The sequence below is a fragment of the Curcuma longa genome, chromosome 14 (assembly GCF_044706935.1).
Source record: "Curcuma longa cultivar G26 ecotype Majalengka, Jawa Barat chromosome 14, ITB_CL_G26_1.1, whole genome shotgun sequence".
NCBI classification, from domain to species: Eukaryota; Viridiplantae; Streptophyta; class Magnoliopsida; order Zingiberales; family Zingiberaceae; genus Curcuma; species Curcuma longa.
Window position 1 is genome coordinate 3,351,191 of NC_133874.1, and position 18,780 is coordinate 3,369,970.

The window sequence follows — 18,780 nt, forward strand, 5'->3', positions numbered from 1 at the left end:
AGTACTTATTCAATGATTAGTGAATTATTTATGTGATTGTGTGAGTCAGGTTAGTATTTATTTGACGATTTGTTATAAATTTTGTTTTTGGAAGTCAATTTGTGGGAATATTTATTTTGAAAATCAATTTCCTTAGATCAAATCAATTGATGGATTTAATTGTCTACATAATTAATTGATTGATTAAATAAATGTAATTCAATCTAAACCTACAGCTAATGAGGCTCTGGTCAAAAGCGTGCCTAGGAGGAACCAAGATGATGAACAAAACAAATATATGTGGGGATTGGAGTACCAATACCAAATTCTTTAAATTTGGCTTAGATATCAATTGATGCAGCACAAAAAATCATACCAACAAAACTTTAGCAACTCAACTTAATGAAGAGAAAAATATTATTAAATTGGAAGATTAATTAATACATGAAATCCTAACCTATTCGAAGAAGACCCAATTGTCTAAGATCTATTTTATATCTAAAATTATATCCAACTTCTAAAACGACTAATTTCCTTCAAAAAACTATAACTGTTAACTACTACTACTAGAATTTAAAGAACATCTCGAATTTTTCAACATCAAAAACTTTAAAGGAAATTTTTATAATCCCAATTTTCAAACTACATCACCTTAGTTGTTCAACTAGCAACTCCTACTTTCACAAATTATGCATGTGTGTTCTAGCATATAAATGCTCCAAAAGATGGTCAAATGAGGAAGACAATACCAAAAAAGATTGTACAAATATTACATAAAAGTTTTATGTATGCTCACCAGCCCTGTGGAAGATTTCGACTGTAGCCACTTGGAAAGTTTCTTATGAGAAGATCTTTTTAATGTCCAGAGTAACACCAGCAGGTCTGCAGGGTAGTATATGGTTTGACCTATTCATCATCAGCAAAAACCCGAAGAAGGGCAATTGAATTATTTAAGACAACACTTCAGAACAAATACAATATTCTGTACTTGAACGGATGGAGACCTAACAAACCATAGTTACATGGTAAAGATATTATTTGAGCCCATAGTTACATGGTAAAGATATTATTTGACTTGAGATTAAAGTATTTTTCGATAAACCCAATAAGTCTCAACAATTCAACGTAATTATCAAGAGTCTCCAGAGTTTTCAGATGTTACAATGTAACAAATAATAGAATCTTTTTCAAAAATAAATAGCAACAACAAAATCATGGCTTTTTAAATTTCATAACTTCAAATCAAAAAATATTTTCAAAATTGTAAACAGCCTAAATGTATGGCTGATAAAAGAAAGTTAATATTTGTAGGATGCAATATAAACTCTCATATTTGAAAAAACAATCAGAATACATACAATGGAAATGCAAAAATTTACCATAGTGTACTTCCAGGAATGGGAAGGTCTTTATCTTTAACAGTTGTGTGCAATGCTTGCAAAAGGCATTTGTCCAAGAGGGCATCAATTTCTTCAGTAGACAAAATTTGTTGCTCCTTATCATCACTTGATGATTCAGCTGCAACCTTTTCAGATACCTTTAGTCCACTTATTTCAGACATTATTTCTTCAGAGTTCTGGATACTGGAGTCTAAGTTTGCAGGAGCATCAATGACTTCACTAACATGGGTATTTAAGATATCAACAGTTTCCCTTTCTGACATATTAACGTCTTCATCGTTTGAAACATCTAAAGGTAGATTCAAAGGCTGAGAAACTGGCAATGAATCTGGATCTTCCATGACAACATCTTCAAAGAAACCAGCATTTGGAACATAATGACCTTCAGCAGATTGCCTGTAAAGAAGTTTGACAAAAAAACAAACAGGAGATATAAACTACAAAGAAACTAAGAGATAAAGAGTTTGTCCATATTGTAGCAAAAAAACTTGCCAAAGAAAATCACGATAATAATGTGTTATCTTTAAGGCTTTTCCACGTAAACCAGCTTTCAGTGCGTCTGAACTACTCATAGTGGTGACTCCAACCTGTAGATATTGAGTGGGACTTCATCACTTTGACTTGCACTAATTTAGAATGCAAATGAACTTCAAATTTTGAAATTAACTTTTAGATAAAATGCACACATACTGCAATTGGTGATGGATTGCCAGGAACTTTTACAGCCCATGGTTGCCCAGCTAAGAATGAAGGCAGGCCTTCAGGAGGTATACTAATACCAGGGAACATCAAATCAGCACCACCAATCACATATCGAGAAACCTCACCACCCTTAAGAAGAAAGGATGGCAAGAGTTCAGAAACTTTCCACAGTGCATAAACTGCAGATATAACAAGAAAAAAAATATTCTCAATCTATCAGTAACTGGAAATTTTTCATTCTTCAAATAGTCCACTAAATATCTTTTATTTGTCATAATAAACAAAAAATCGATTTAGGATCAGTTGGAACCTAGTCTATACAACTAAGTCACGTCCCTGTTCTCCAGCAGTTAGCATGCACATGATAGATAAACAAATTGTAATTAAAAAGGATATGTCCTTCTAATATGAATCTTCTAACTACATCTTCATCATATTGGACCTTTACAAAGATAAAGATAGAACATGAGAAATGGATTTTGTTATGTGCTTCGACATTTGCAGGAATGTATCCTTGTCAAAAAAAATCTTTCTAGAGTATGATGATGCTCACTACTGAGTTGTCCTCCCAAGTCCCAATAAAATTTTAGAGTAGCTCTTGCAATAAAGGATTTGAATCCCCAAAGGATAAACGGAGAAAATTATCAAAAGAAGCAAATGAACTAGTAGACAAGTTGAATTTCTTGAAGGGAATGAAAGAGCCATGAAGAATATAAAGGATGTATTGTCCAATGACATCTTGAGCAACTACGAGGATGCAAAGGATCTTTGGAATATGGTGGGCATACTTTATGGCCCTTGCAAGCACAAGAAGCTCAAAGTCATGAATCAATTAAGAATAAGCAAGAACAAGAAGCACAAGAAAGTGCATCATCACTCATCATCTTAATCAGAGAGTGATAAAGAATTTCAAGTGGCATTAAGAGGGCACTCAAAACAGAGAAAGTTGAGTACAAGGCAAATCATGAAGATAATCAAAGGGAAGAAAAAAACAAAGCGATAAGGAACAAATTCATAAACAAGGAGCCACAACTTGAGGAAGATAATGAAGACCATCATGACTCAATTGTGGAGAGGATAGTCTATAGAGGAGAGACAAGGTTTAAAATTTTGAATCACGTCGAAGTTTCGATCTTAGATTGGAATGATACGGTGTTGATACTATATCGTGTCATGTCGATACAATTTTGATACCTTTTCCTTTTTAATTTTTTTTAAAATAGTTTTTATTAATATTTGATTGTTATAGACGCTCACTATTGCTTTTATAGTTCAAGTATTGAATGTTGATTTCATATTTCAATAATAGCAAAGTTATTAGTAAGGTATAAATTCAAATTTTATATTATTAGTATTACACATAATAAAATAATCACTTTAATCCCTTGAAGTTTTATCACTAAGACATTGAGTTCGAAAACTTGCATCTAGAAGGCTAATGAAGATTGATCTTCAGCTTCAAATTGGCACATGTTTGGAGTTTCGATGACTATAGATATTGCTTATGCATCCAACGAATTCAAATTGTCACTGCTTTAAATTATGCATAAGAATGTAATTTTTTATTTCAAGAACATGTAAAAGTGTCATAAAAAAATGTGTGTATATTTAAGAATGTAAATAATGTTAAATTTCATATTGTATAGCAAAGAGATGATAGTATGACGATTTGAACTTATTGATATAATATATACATTATTCAAATATATATATATTAATTCTTAAATGAGTGTGTGTATATATTTTTTTAATTTTTTTAAAAATATTTTTTATAGTATATTTAATTTTATATTAGCTTTATATAAGTGTTCAACTATTGAACATCTTAAGATTTGTTAGATAAAAACAAATAAATATATTTCTCTTTAAAAATTTTGATATATGACTAACTCAAATTAAAATTTATCTAAACAATAGCATAAGTTTAGTAAGTACATAACATGTCACCTTGATAATACCAAAAGTAGTGTCATGCATCGAATGGAAGCATCGATTCTTGCAACATCCTTATAAGATCAACTCCATAGTTTTCCAACACCCAAATCAAATAATTATCCAAAAGGCATGTGGTATTGATATTGATTTCTCCATATGTCCATAAGTATGTCTCAATTCACCACTAGGAATCAGACTTGGGCTAGCATCAATGGAAACAAAACAAGTAGACACAAGATAAGGATAAACATGTCTCCGAGTTCTTGGCTAAACTCTTCCCTATATGTTGATAATCATGAGCTTTCTTTTGTCTATCACCCTTATATCGACATTGATACTAAATCTTAATAGGTTTAGCGCTAGACCATCATTCTAGGTTTCATGTGTGTAACCTTTCTCATATGTCTAAGGATAAGGTAGTCAAGGGAACATAAGTTTTACAACCACCAAGTGCATCATCACTGTCATCACCTCTACCAGTAGTTGCACTATTATCAGCTTCACTATCATCTTTTCAAACTTTTTGTTAGATTGCAATGTCAAAAGGCAATGATGGTTCGTCACTCTTATCATGTTCTTGCTCATAAATTCCATTGACTGAATTTTAACCAATCCTCAATCTTTTACCTTTGCTTTTCCCTTTCTCTTTAGTAGAAATTGCAAGAGCTTAACCTTTACCTTTGTCTATGACTTTAGTTGTGTTCGGAGTTGCAATTGATGAGAGCCTCTTGGTCGACATCCAAATAATAGAAATTCTAGTAATAAAATTTTATTTTCACAGACATCCATTTTACATCTACGTGACACAACAAAAGAATCATCAAAAGAGTCATATGCCTCTTGAAATAATCGTCTGTCATTAAAATTCTGAGCAACGAATTCCTATTTACAATAGTGAACTCCTGTTATTTTCACAGGCATCCATTTTACATCTACGTGACACAACAAAAGAATCATCAAAAGAGTCATATGCCTCTTGAAATAATCGTCTGTCATTAAAATTCTGAGCAATGAATTCCTATTTACAATAGTGAACTCCTGTTTAGCTATAGTCTTCATATTACACTTATAAGAGCCATTAGGAGATTATCATTTATGGTATTAATTTGCAAGATTGAGATAATAACATAAAATAATTAACCATATATAATTATCAATAATGATACTAAATTTTCTTTTTTATTACAAAAATACATTCTTGCCAAATGCACATGTTTTCCCATTTGATCATCTCATCTTATAGTTATTATTTCAACATAATGTTGATACTTGATGGTGACTGTAGGCACTTCTTGATTTCCTCTTTTACTTCGCAAATTGGGCGGTAGATATTGCTCATTTGCTACTTCTTGTTTGAGTTAATTGCATAGAACAGCATACAAAGGCTCCACTGTCATAAGAATATCCACAATATAATCTCAAAATCTAACAAATATCTCCCTAGCTTCAATGGTGCTAAGTATCAAGATGCTTCCCAATTCTCAAAAGTGAACAAGGTCTTCAATCCGACTTTTTCACTATCTTTCTTCACTATATCCAATTTGTTAATGTCCACCATCATCAAATTGATGCAATGCAATGTGCATGGTATCTAAAACAATGTTGATGTTCTTACTCTAATAGCTTTCCAACACTTTTGAAGTTGGCATCATCTTTTAGCTTCACAATTGTCTTACTACATCTAATACTACTAAACTTAAATTTGATATATTTTTTAGACCTCATTCTATTAATTTAAAAAATCTACCGTATTATTTCATTACTAGGAAATGACAACAAATAAGATACAAAAATGTTATTTTCTCTAATTTGATTTTCTAAAGTTCTTAATAAGTGGTATGGTTCGGACCTTGCCCTTGAACCATAACTAGGTTAATGGGCCAATTAACTGTTGACTCAGGGTCAACGTCTTTTGTAGAAACCATGAATCATTGGTTCAAATTGGCAGTTCAAATAAAAAAATTGAAAAAAATAACTATTAGAACAGGCAGTTCCAACCTTCATTTAACATTTACTTTTTTAATTGTTTTGAACAATCTAGATTATTTGACATTTTTTGTCAACAACTACAATTAAGTTATAATTATTTGCTAAATCTATAAATACCCTAATTCATTTCATTGTTTTACATCAACAATCAATTATCTCCTCTATTTCACCTCAAATCTCAATTATCTAAATATTATTCTTTATATTTCTACACTCATCATTTTAATTATTTCAATTATTCATTTAAAATTTTACTTACTTCTATCAATTTAAAATTTCAATTATCATTTTCTATATTTTAATTATTACATTTATAAGCCACATCAATTTATTTAAAACAAGACATACACATCAAATATTAAAATATAAACCAACAACATAGGAGGTTGACATATAATCTTAAATTTTTTTAATAATTAGAGTATTAGATCTAGGATTATCAAACGATATTAAAAATATTTTCTAAAATCAAAATATGTTATGAGCGGTGTGTGCTTCATTAAATACTTGATATGCTAGTAAACATGTTTGGACTGAACAAGAGTTGTAAATCCAAAGGAAAATCTCACCCATATAAGAATTTGCCAATGATCAATCCAAATGTCATAACATAAGATATTTTATTATTTAATTTACTAAATTCTTCAATTGAATATTTTTTACCTTATCATACTAATTCTTTAAGTGTAAAATCATCAAATATGTATTTAGAACCAAAAAAAAATGTTCAGTGTAAATAAATATAGCTATGATTCTCTTAATTTAGTACTTGAATAAATTAAAATCAATACTTCCACTAGACGAAGAAAATCTAGTTAATTGCATTTGAGAACAATTAACTCCAAACTCAACTGGATGTTTAGTTTCAACATGTCACTTCAATAACTCATAACCACCATCCGATTGAAATTTATAGGATGTATTGTAATATTTACATTTTACATGCATTTCTTCGGATAGAAGAGTGATCTTTTTAAAATGTTTAATAAAAATAGATGATTTTAGAGGTGGAAGATCTTGAACTTTTAAAGTGTGTACACTTTCTTGCATCTCAAATGTCAAAAATGGTTCATCATCGATAAATTCAATATCACCGATCTCCAAATTCAAAATCAAATTGCTGCCTTCTCCTTGCACTTGTAAGATGAACTAGATCCTTCCATTTGAATTGACGTTGAAAATAATACAAAGAAAGAGTTAAAATTATAAATGAAATAATTAAAATATAGAAAAATGATAATTGAATTTAAAAATTGATCCAAGAAGTAATTAAAGTTTTAAATGAATAATTAAAATGATGAGTATAGAAAGATAAAAATATTTTTTAGATGATTGAGATTTGAGGTGAAGTAGAGGAGATATATTGATAGTTGGTGTAAATAAAATGAAATAGCTTAGGGTATTTATAGATTTAGAAAATAGCAATCACTTCGTAGTCATTGAAAAAATTGATTAAATAATCTGGATAATTTTTAAAAAAAAATTAAAATTAAAATGATCATTGGAACTACGGTTAACATGCGGTTCCAATGGTTATTTAAAAATATATATATTTGAATCGGCAATTCATAGTTTTTGCAAAAAGAAATTGTAATCGAAACATCAAGTGATGGGCCAATTACGATTTTGGTTTGTCAACCCTAGGTCAATTGTTAACCAACCTATTGACCCAATTATGGGTCGGTTCCAAACAGATCTAGCCCGTGGTCAGGTCTAGTAGTTGGTCACTTTATTCATTTTAATTTAATTTAATTTAAACACTTTTCCTAAATGCCTTATTACACTAACAATGTGATCATTTGAAACATCTAAAGGTAGATTCAAAGGCTGAGAAACTGGCAATGAATCTGGATCTTCCATGACAACATCTTCAAAGAAACCAGCATTTGGAACATAATGACCTTCAGCAGATTGCCTGTAAAGAAGTTTGACAAAAAAACAAACAGGAGAGATAAATTACAAAGAAACTAAGAGATAAAAAGTTTGTCCATATTGTAGCAAAAAAACTTGCCAAAGAAAATCACGATAATAATGTGTTATCTTTAAGGCTTTTCCACGTAAACCAGCTTTCAGTGCTTCTGAACTACTCATAGTGGTGACTCCAACCTGTAGATATTGAGTAGGACTTCATCACTTTGACTTGCACTAATTTAGAATGCAAATGAACTTCAAATTTTGAAATTAACTTTTAGATAAAATGCACACATACTGCAATTGGTGATGGATTGCCAGGAACTTTTACAGCCCATGGTTGCCCAGCTAAGAATGAAGGCAGGCCTTCAGGAGGTATACTAATACCAGGGAACATCAAATCAGCACCACCAATCACATATCGAGAAACCTCACCACCCTTAAGAAGAAAGGATGGCAAGAGTTCAGAAACTTTCCACAGTGCATAAACTGCAGATATAACAAGAAAAAAATATTCTCAATCTATCAGTAACTGGAATTTTTTCATTCTTCAAATAGTCCACTAAATATCTTTTATTTGTCATAATAAACAAAAAATTGATTTAGGATCAGTTGGAACCTAGTCTATACAACTAAGTCACGTCCCTGTTCTCCAGCAGTTAGCATGCACATGATAGATAAACAAATTGTAATTAAAAAGGATATGTCCATCTAATATGAATCTTCTAACTACATCTTCATCATATTGGACCTTTACAAAGGTAAAGATAGAACATGAGAAATGGATTTTGTTATGTGCTTCGACATTTGCAGGAATGCATCCTTGTCAAAAAAAATCTTTCTAGAGTATGATGATGCTCACTACTGAGTTGTCCTCCCAAGTCCCAATAAAATTTTAGAGTAGCTCTTGCAATAAAGGATTTGAATCCCCAAAGGATAAATGGAGAAAATTATCAAAAGAAGCAAATGAACTAGTAGACAAGTTGAATTTCTTGAAGGGAATGAAAGAGCCATGAAGAATATAAAGGATGTATTGTCCAATGACATCTTGAGCAAAATTAATAACTACAAGGATGCAAAGGATCTTTGGAATATGGTGGGCATACTTTATGGCCCTTGCAAGCACAAGAAGCTCAAAGTCATGAATCAATTAAGAATAAGCAAGAACAAGAAGCACACGAATAGAGGAGCGCATCATCACTCATCATCTTAATCAGAGAGTGATAAAGAATTACAAGTGGCACTTAAGAGGGCACTCAAAACAAAGAAAGTTGAGTACAAGGCAAATCATGAAGATAATCAAAGGGAAGAAAAAACAAAGCGATAAGGAACAAATTCATAAACAAGGAGCCACAACTTGAGGAAGATCATGAAGACCATCATGACTCAATTGTGGAGAGGATATTCTATAGAGGAGAGACAAGGTTTAAAATTTTGAATCACATCGAAGTTTCGATCTTAGATTGGAATGATACGGTGTTGATACTATATTGTGTCATGTCGATACAATTTTGATACTTTTTTCTTTTTAATTTTTTTTTAAAAATATTTTTTATTAATATTTGATTGTTATAGACACTCACTATTGATTTTATAGTTCAAGTATTGAATGTTGATTTCATATTTCGATAATAGCAAAGTTATTAGTAAGGTATAAATTCAAATTTTATATTATTATTATTATTACACATAATAAAATAATCACTTTAATCCCTTGAAGTTTTATCACTAAGACATTGAGTTCGAAAACTTGCATCTAGAAGGCTAATGAAGATTGATCTTCAACTTCAAATTGTCATATGTTTGGAGTTTTGATGATTATAGATATTGCTTATGCATCCAACGAATTCAAATTGTCACTACTTTAAATTATGCATAGTAATGTAATTTTTTATTTCAAGAACATGTAAAAGTGTCATAAAAAAATGTGTGCATATTTAAGAATGTAAATAATGTTAAATTTCATATTGTATAGCAAAGAGATGATAGTATGACAGTTTGAACTTATTGATATAATATATACATTATTCTAATATATATATATATATATATATATATATATATATATATATTAATTCTTAAATGAGTGTGTGTGTATATTTTTAATTTTTTAAAAAATATTTTTTATAGTATCTTTAATTTTATATTAGCTTTATATAAGTGTTCAACTATTGAACATCTTAAGATTGTTAGATAAAAACAAATAAATATATTTCTCTTTAAAAATTTTGATATATGACTAACTCAAATTAAAATTTATCAAAACAATAGCATAAGTTTAGTAAGTACATAACATGTCACCTAGTGTCATGCATCGAATGGAAGCATCGATTCTTGCAACATCCTTGTAAGATCAGCTCCATAGTTTTCCAACACCCAAATCAAATAATTATCCAAAAGGCATGTGGCATTGATATTGATTTCTCCATATGTGCATAAGCATGTCTCGATTCACCACTAAGAATCAAACTTGGACTAGCATCAATGGAAACAAAGCGGGTAGACACAAGATAAAGATAAACATGTCTCCGAGTTCTTAGCTAAACTCTTCCCTATATGTTGATAATCATTAGCTTTCTTTTGTCTATCGCCCTTATATCGACATTGATACTAAATCTTAATAGGTTTAGCGCTAGACCATCATTCTAGGTTTCATGTGTGTAACCTTTCTCATATGTCTAGGGATAAGGTAGTCAAGGGAACATAAGTTTTACAACCACCAAGTGCATCGTCACTGTCATCACCTCTACCAGTAGTTGCACTATTGTCGGCTTCGCTATCATCTTTTCAAACTTTTTGTCAGATTGCAACGTCAAAAGGCAATGATGGTTCGTCACTCTTATCATGTTCTTGCCAATCCTCAATCTTTTCCCTTTGCTTTTCCCTTTCTCTTTAGTAGAAATTGCAAGAGCTTTACCTTTACCTTTGTCTATGGACTTTAGTCGTGTTCGGAGTTGCAATGTATGAGAGCCTCTTGGTCAACATCCAAATAATGAAAATTCTAGTAATAAAATTTTATATTCACAAGCATCCATTTTACATCTACGTGACACAACAAAAAAATCATCAAAAGATCATATGCCTCTCGAAATAATCGTCTGTCATTAAAATTCTGAGCAACAAATTCCTATTTACAATAGTGAATTCCTATTTAGCTATAGTCTTGATATTACACTTATAAGAGCCATTAGGAGATTATCATTTGTGGTATTAATATGCACGATTGAGATAATAACCTAAAATAATTAAGCATATATAATTATCAATAATGATACTAAACTTTCTTTTTATTACAAAAACACATTCTTGCCAAATGCAGATGTTTTCCCATTTGATCATCTCATCTTATAGTTATTATATCAACATAATGTTGACACTTAATGGTGACTATAGGCACTTCTTGATTTCCTCTTTTATTTTGCAAATTGGGCGGTAGATATTGCTCATTTGCTACTTCTTGTTTGAGTCAATTGCGTAGAACAACGTACAAAGGCTCTACTGTCATAAGAATATCCACAATATAATCTCAAAATCTAACAAATATCTCCCTACCTTCAAAGATGCTCAGTATCAAGATGCTTCCCAATTCTCAAAAGTGAAAAAGGTCTTTAATCTGACTTTTTCACCATCTTTCTTCACTATATCCAATTTGTAAATGTCCACCATCATCAAATTGATGTCTTGCAATGTGCATGGTATCTAAAACAATGTTGATGTTCTTACTCTAATAGCTCTCCAACCCTTTTGAAGTTGGCATCATCTTTTAGCTTCACAATTGTCTTACTACATCTAATACTACTAAACTTAAATTCAATATATTTTTTAAACCTCATTCTATTAATTTAAAAAATCTACCTTATTATTTCATTACACTAGGAAATGACAACAAATAAGATACAAAAATTTTATTTTCTCTAATTTGATTTTCTAAAGTTCTTAATAAGTGGGTGTGGTTTGGGCCTTGCCCTTGAACCGTAACTAGGTTAACGGGCCAATTAATTTGTTGGCCCGGGGTCAACGTCTTTTTGTAGAAGCCATGAATTGTTGGTTCAAATTGGCAGTTCAAATAAAAAAATTGGAAAAAAAAACTATTAGAACAAGCAGTTCCAACCTTCATTTAACATTTACTTTTTTAATTGTTTTGAACAATCTAGATTATTTGACATTTTTTTTGTCAACAACTATGATTAAGTTATAATTATTTCCTAAATCTATAAATACCCTAATTCATTTCAATTTTTTACATTAACAATCAATTATCTCCTCTACTTCACCTCAAATCTCAATTATCTAAATATTATTCTTTATATTTCTACACTCATCATTTTAATTATTTCAATTATTCATTTAAAATTTTACTTACTTCTATCAATTTAAAATTTTAATTATCATTTTCTATATTTTAATTATTACATGTATAAGCCACATCAATTTATTTAAAACAAGACATACACATCAAATATTAAAATATAAATCAACAACATAGGAGGACATATAATCTTAAATTTTTTTAATAATTAGAGTATTAGAACTAGCATTATCAAACGATATTAAAAATATTTTCTAAAATCAAAATATGTTATGAGTGGTGTGTGCTTCATTAAATACTTGATAAGCTAGTAAACATTTTTGGACTGAGCAAGAGTTGTAAATCCAAAGGAAAATCTCGCCCATATAAGAATTTGTCAATGATCAATCCAAATATCATAACATAAGATAATTTATTATTTAATTTACTAAATTCTTCAATTGAATATTTTTTACCTTATCATACTAATTCTTTAAGTGTATGAGTGAGTGTGGTTCAGGAATTACATTTAGCAATCGGGTTAAGTGATTCTTGATCAAAATCATCAAATATGTATCTAGAACCAAAAAAAAAATTCAGCGTAAATAAATATAGCTATGATTCTCTTAATTTAGTACTTGAATAAATTAAAATCAATACCTCCACTAGATGATGAAAATCTAGTTAATTATATTTGAGAACGATTGACTCCAAACTCAACAGGATGTTTAGTTTCAACCAAGGTTTAAAATATCGAGCCGTGCCAAGGTTTCGGTCCCGGACCGGAACGATACAGTTTTAGTACCGTATCGTGCCGTGCCGGTACAGTTTCAGTATTTTTAAAATATAAAATATATTAACTAAAATAAAAATTTTAATCTAAATATTTAAAAATAAAAAATAAAATATTTTTTAAAAATAATAAGTTAATTTTATGGATTTTATTAAAGCCTATTTAAATTATCCCGAACTATAACCAGAGGAGTTGATTATTAAAACTTAATTAAACCCTAAGTTAAAAAATAAAAATAAAAACCCAAAAATCGCGCGTCGCACGCTACCCGCGCGCGGCCTGCGTAAGGAGGCGACACCCAGGCCCGCGCGCCACCTCCGGTGGTGTCGCCGGGCCCGGGCGATGCCTCCGGCAGCATTTCTCGGCGAGAACCGTGGTGTCGGTGCTGTGCCGATGCCGGTACCGCGGCGGAACGAAAAATTTCGTCTGTATCACACGATACAGCTCGAAATTTTAATCCCTGGTTTCAACATGTCACTTCAATAACTCATAACCACCATCCAATTGAAATTTATAGGACGTATTGTAATATTTACATTTTACATGCATTTCTTCGGATAGAAGAATGATCTTTTTAAAATGTTTAATAAAAATAAATGATTTTAGAGGTGGAAGATCTCGAACTTTTAAAGTGTGTACACTTTCTTGCATCTCAAATGTCAAAAATGGTTCATCATCAATAAATTCAATATCACTAATCTCCAAATTCAAAATCAAATTGTTGCCTTCTCCTTGCACTTGTAAGATGAACTAGATCCTTCCATTTGAATTGACATTGAAAATAATACAAAGAGTCAAAATTATAAATGAAATAATTAAAATATAGAAAAATGATAATTGAATTTAAAAATTGATCAAAGAAGTTATTAAAGTTTTAAATGAATAATTAAAATGATGAGGATAGAAAATAAAAAATATTATTTAGATAATTGAGATTTGAGGTGAAGTAGAGGAGATATATTGATAGTTGGTGTAAAGAACATGAAATAGCTTAGGGTATTTATACATTTAGAAAATAGCAGTCACTTAATCGTAGTCATTGAACAAAAAATGATTAAATAATCTGGATAATTTTTTTAAAAAAATAAAAATTAAAATGATCATTGGAACTACGGTTAACATGTAGTTCCAATGGTTATTTAAAAATATATATATTCGAATCGGCGATTCATAGTTTTTGCAAAAAAGAAACTATAATCGAAACATCAAGTGATGGGCCAATTACAGTTTTGGTTTGTCAACCCTAGGTCAATCGTTAACCGACCTGTTGACCCAATTATGGGTCGGTTCCAAACAGATCTAGCCCGTGGTCAGGTCTAGTAGTTGGTCATTTTAGATCCCATGGCCAGGTCTAGTAGTTGGTCATTTTAGATTCCGTGGTCAGGTCTAGTAGTTGGTCACTTTGTTCATTTTAATTTAATTTAAACACTTTCAAAAAAAAAGTGACACTAATAGTCTGATCGATCTATTTATTTTATTTTATTTTATTTAAATATTTTTCCTAAATTCTTTGGAGACAATAACAAATATTATCTCGACAAATCATGCTTGTGTTACAACATCAGTCTCGAAAAAAGAAAAAGTCCATGTTAGCTAACCAAGAAATCCAAGCAAGCTAACCAATTTAGAAATCTGTTTAGAGCTTGTTGGCCATGAGAATTAAGTAGCTCAACTCTTGTCATATTTTATGGTTGTTAGTGCAATCATACCCCAAGTGGTCAAGTCTGATGTCAGGTTGTTTTGATGTAATTGACAAAGGATTTAAGTTAAACTCAACTTGTGTTTTTACGTCTTTATCAAGTATGTTGGTGCAGAAACATGACCCTAAATCCTAAATTGATTGATGCAAGATAAATTAATAAGTGTTGGGTTAGAGAATCTAAGTAGGTCGAATACTTGGAAAGGGAATAGTCAATAGGTTTTGACAAATGGAGAAGCTCAATAGGTGTTGGCAAGTTAGCATGGCAGATACAAAAGATGTTAGTAGGATGCTCAAAAAGCTCAAGATTGATCAGAGGCATCCTTGATGAAGACAAGTCTTGCAAAATTACATGAGTGACTATAATCTAGTTTTCTAGATTGAAGATGTTTATCTAGGCATACGCTCGACCAACAAATAGGTGTTCAGATTAAGCGTTCAATGAACTGAATAGTTGACTTAGTAGTCAACAGAAGACTAACTGCTCACAAACATAAGGGTTTTATTTCAACTTGAGTTGACTGAAAGTGACTTAAGTCAATTGGAAAGTGGACTATAGACAAGATGTCACTCTTTATTTGAATTAAGTTCACTTAAGAGGTTTTAAGTCAACTCAAGAACTATCTATTCAGTGGATAAAGTTCAAAGAAACATCCATCTGAGTTGACTGGAATTGGTTTAGATTGGCATAGATTTGAGCTGACAAACCCATGTTAGAGTTGACTAGAAGTATTATCCATTGCAGATAAGGTTGTGAACTTATTATACAGTTGAGTGACTAACTTCGGCTGATGAGAATTTGAGTTGACTAAATAAGTGTTGAGTTGATTAAAGAGTAGCCATTGGCAAATAAGGCTTCCTAGATCTACATTTTAGTCAACTGAAGAAGATTTGAGTCGACTGGATTCAAACAAAATGTATCCATTTGTCGATCTTTGAGACTATAAATAGAAGAGAAATGGGGCCTCAAAGAAACAACTCTCATACTGCAATTCTTTGTTATAAATTGTTTTTTCATGTTTGTAAGCGCTCTCCATAATGTGAAAAGAGCTGGAGTTCTTTTATACTTCAACTCTTGAAAGGTTACTTCTTTTTCATATTTGGTTTCAGATTTTCTCTTATGCTTAATTAGTTTTATCAATTGTAAAGAGAAAAGAAAGTTGTTTTTGTACGAGATTAGCATTGTTCTTATTTCTATTCATATTTTATTATTGCATATTTAACTCTACCAGATTGCTAATGTGTTTTCAACTCACCCCTCATCAACGTCAGCAATCCTACAGTGGTGTCTCCTAAAGGATGTGTAGGATAAATTGAGGTGTTTAATTCTTTTCTAAACATAAATGTGATTATGAGGGTGAATGTTATGGTTTGATAATAATCTAAGGGGTTGATATTCATTGACTCAAATATATTTGGAAGTTATAATCATTGTTGTAATTTGAAATTATTTTGCACTCAATTTTAATTCTTTGCCTAACAAACTCAGAGCCAACCAAATTGTTGTGGTTGATCTGCAATAGAACAACATCATTGTTGGTGCGCATGCATAGCATTGGCCATACATAAGTAGAAATGGCAATGGGTACCCATTTAATTGAGCACACGTGTACCCGTTTACTTAAGTATCCATAGGAGCTAACTTAAATGGTCTTCAGGTACCCATTATCTTTACAAGTCAAATATTTATAGGTATTTAACCAGATTTGAGTACTTATAGATACTCACAAATAAAAAAAAGACAACCCGATACATAAAGCTCCCGCCAATGCGGGGTCTTAAAGAATGATTTATTGTACGCAACCTTATATATATATATAATTTGTTTAAATTGTAAATAGTAATTTTGATATTTAAATTGTTATTGTATGATAATATTTGTTTTGATGTTAAAATTGTATTTATGTTTTTTAATGGTTCTATTAGGATTTGTTGATAGTATTGGTTTGAAATAGTACTTAATTTTTATTATTTGTGTTTATATTATTTGATGTCTACTTAACTACCCCACCCATTTTGTATCAATTTCAAGTACCTGACAAGCATCTATTTAGTTAAATGGGTGGATACAAGTGTCAACTTTAAGATTTTATGTCGGTATTTAATGGGTCAAGTACTTGATTAGTTAAATGGAAATGAATTTACATAGGGGATAAATCGTAGGAACCCAATTCATTGTTATCCCAAGTCACAAAGGTGGTCTTGGTTGTTTTGATGATCTCCCACAATGTGACATCACTTTGAGGGTGGAGATTGTAAGACACAAAGTGAGGAGAGATCTTCATCAATGGCGTAATGCTAGAGATCACCACATGAGGAGAACCTCATAGGGGATTATCAAGTCTACTTGCACATTAACATGATACACAGAAGAATTTCGTGTCTTCTTTGTTGGTTTAGTCAACATAGAAAAGGAGTGTGGAGGCAAACATGAGCACAGGATGGACTTGAGCACGAGTTGAAGGGAAAAGAGAGAAAATATGTGTAAAATAAGTTGCATAATCCATAAGTTTTTGAAGGTGATGAGGGGAGTAAACAACATTGTATCTAGTCAGTTGCAAGGAGAAAAGGAAGCATAAAATGAAACATGTAAACCAAAGTTCAACTTTGATACTTCATGCAACACTGCACACTTGCAAGAGAAAAAGTGTGGCAAAGGCGATCAAAATGTATTAAAGCCCAAACAAGTCCAAATTGATAGAACAAGAGGGATGAATCACTTTTAGATACCTCAAAATAGCCAAACATAGACTAGATGTGCAATAAAAAGTGCAAATAATTAATTAATAGTTAAATAGAAGAAAAACAAAAGTAAATCTAGATCATCACCAAGTTCATTTTATTGGATTAGTTTATTGTGAATTTATCCATTATTACCCACTAAGGTAACATAAACTCATTAACAAATAATTGAAATGTGAAGTAGATGTGAGTTGAAACTGTGAATTGCAAACACCTGTTGGGTATATCTCAGTTCCTCGTCCATCAATATCGAAAAGCATAGGCAACCCTCCTTCTATAACATATACATGAACCTTGTTTGAGCACTTGACCACTGTAATCTCAGCCTAAAATGTTTTGGCAAAAAAGAAGGGAAAAAGTCTAAGGAGTAGCCCACTACAGATTAAGAAACTAAGTAGAATAGTAAAAAATATTTAAAATGACAAAAATAGAAAAATTAACCTTCGAATCACAAGGAACAAAGTTATACTACATGCAATTAGTTACATTGATGCAGCAATCTATAAAATTAATTAAATAATAAGCAAGTGCACAACATCAATTTTTTATGATTGTTAAATAGCATAGGAGATTTAATGATAGAGAGAACCTAAATAGTGGGGGCACAACTGGTAGTAGCAATATTAGTAACAACAATAACAACAAGGAGCCCCCAATGGATCTTTAAACAACAATACATTCTGAATGCAATTAAACAAAAGAGCACAACAATGATTATCTCAATAGTTATTATTAGAAAACATTTACCAAGAGGAAATTTCAAATCCAACCTAAATTACAAGCATCATTATTAGTGAGTGATAGCAAACATGCATTAATTGATCATAGATTTTCTTTATTCCATTCGATGAAATTTAGAGGATTGTCGACTGAGATGTCATAGATGTTGTGTAAACATCTCTGGTATCAAATATAAAGTTCTGTTTGTCATATATAGATGATAGTATGATGCTGTGGATGATGTTAATTTTACAGGATATCATTTAATCTGACTACATCTTAAGATCCATGAAACTGCACCTAACAATGACTTTTTTTTGTCTATGAATTGTGAAATTTCAACCTAAACCAAGTTTTACACATAAAGATTCACCATCAAGGCTAATTACAAAAAAAAAACTTGAACGAATTCACCTACTTCACTTTGATTTACACATTGATATCGTAAGCCATTTTGATCGTCATGGAGATTTCTGAGTTCTATCTTTAAGATTCCAACTTATTATTATGCTACAAAGAATATCATGACATTTTAGAATATGTTCATTTGTACTATTCTCATTAACTGTGTCCAGTCAGATATTATGATCACCTTAGGACCTTATATCTTCAAATTTACATA

The 18,780-nt window shown here is 30.9% G+C and overlaps 1 protein-coding gene across 1 annotated transcript in view; it reads right to left on the reverse strand.

Annotated features, from left to right (window-relative positions):
• The window catches only part of LOC141844915 (uncharacterized), a 41,760-nt gene that overhangs the window by 16,987 nt on the left and 5,993 nt on the right, over nt 1-18,780 (reverse strand). The window contains exons 4-6 of the mRNA XM_074732894.1: nt 8,215-8,405; nt 8,017-8,111; nt 1,359-1,775 (exon numbers count right to left, since the gene is read on the reverse strand). Coding sequence (XP_074588995.1) covers nt 1,359-1,775; nt 8,017-8,111; nt 8,215-8,405 — 703 coding nt within the window. The remainder of the gene's footprint in view (nt 1-1,358; nt 1,776-8,016; nt 8,112-8,214; nt 8,406-18,780) is intronic.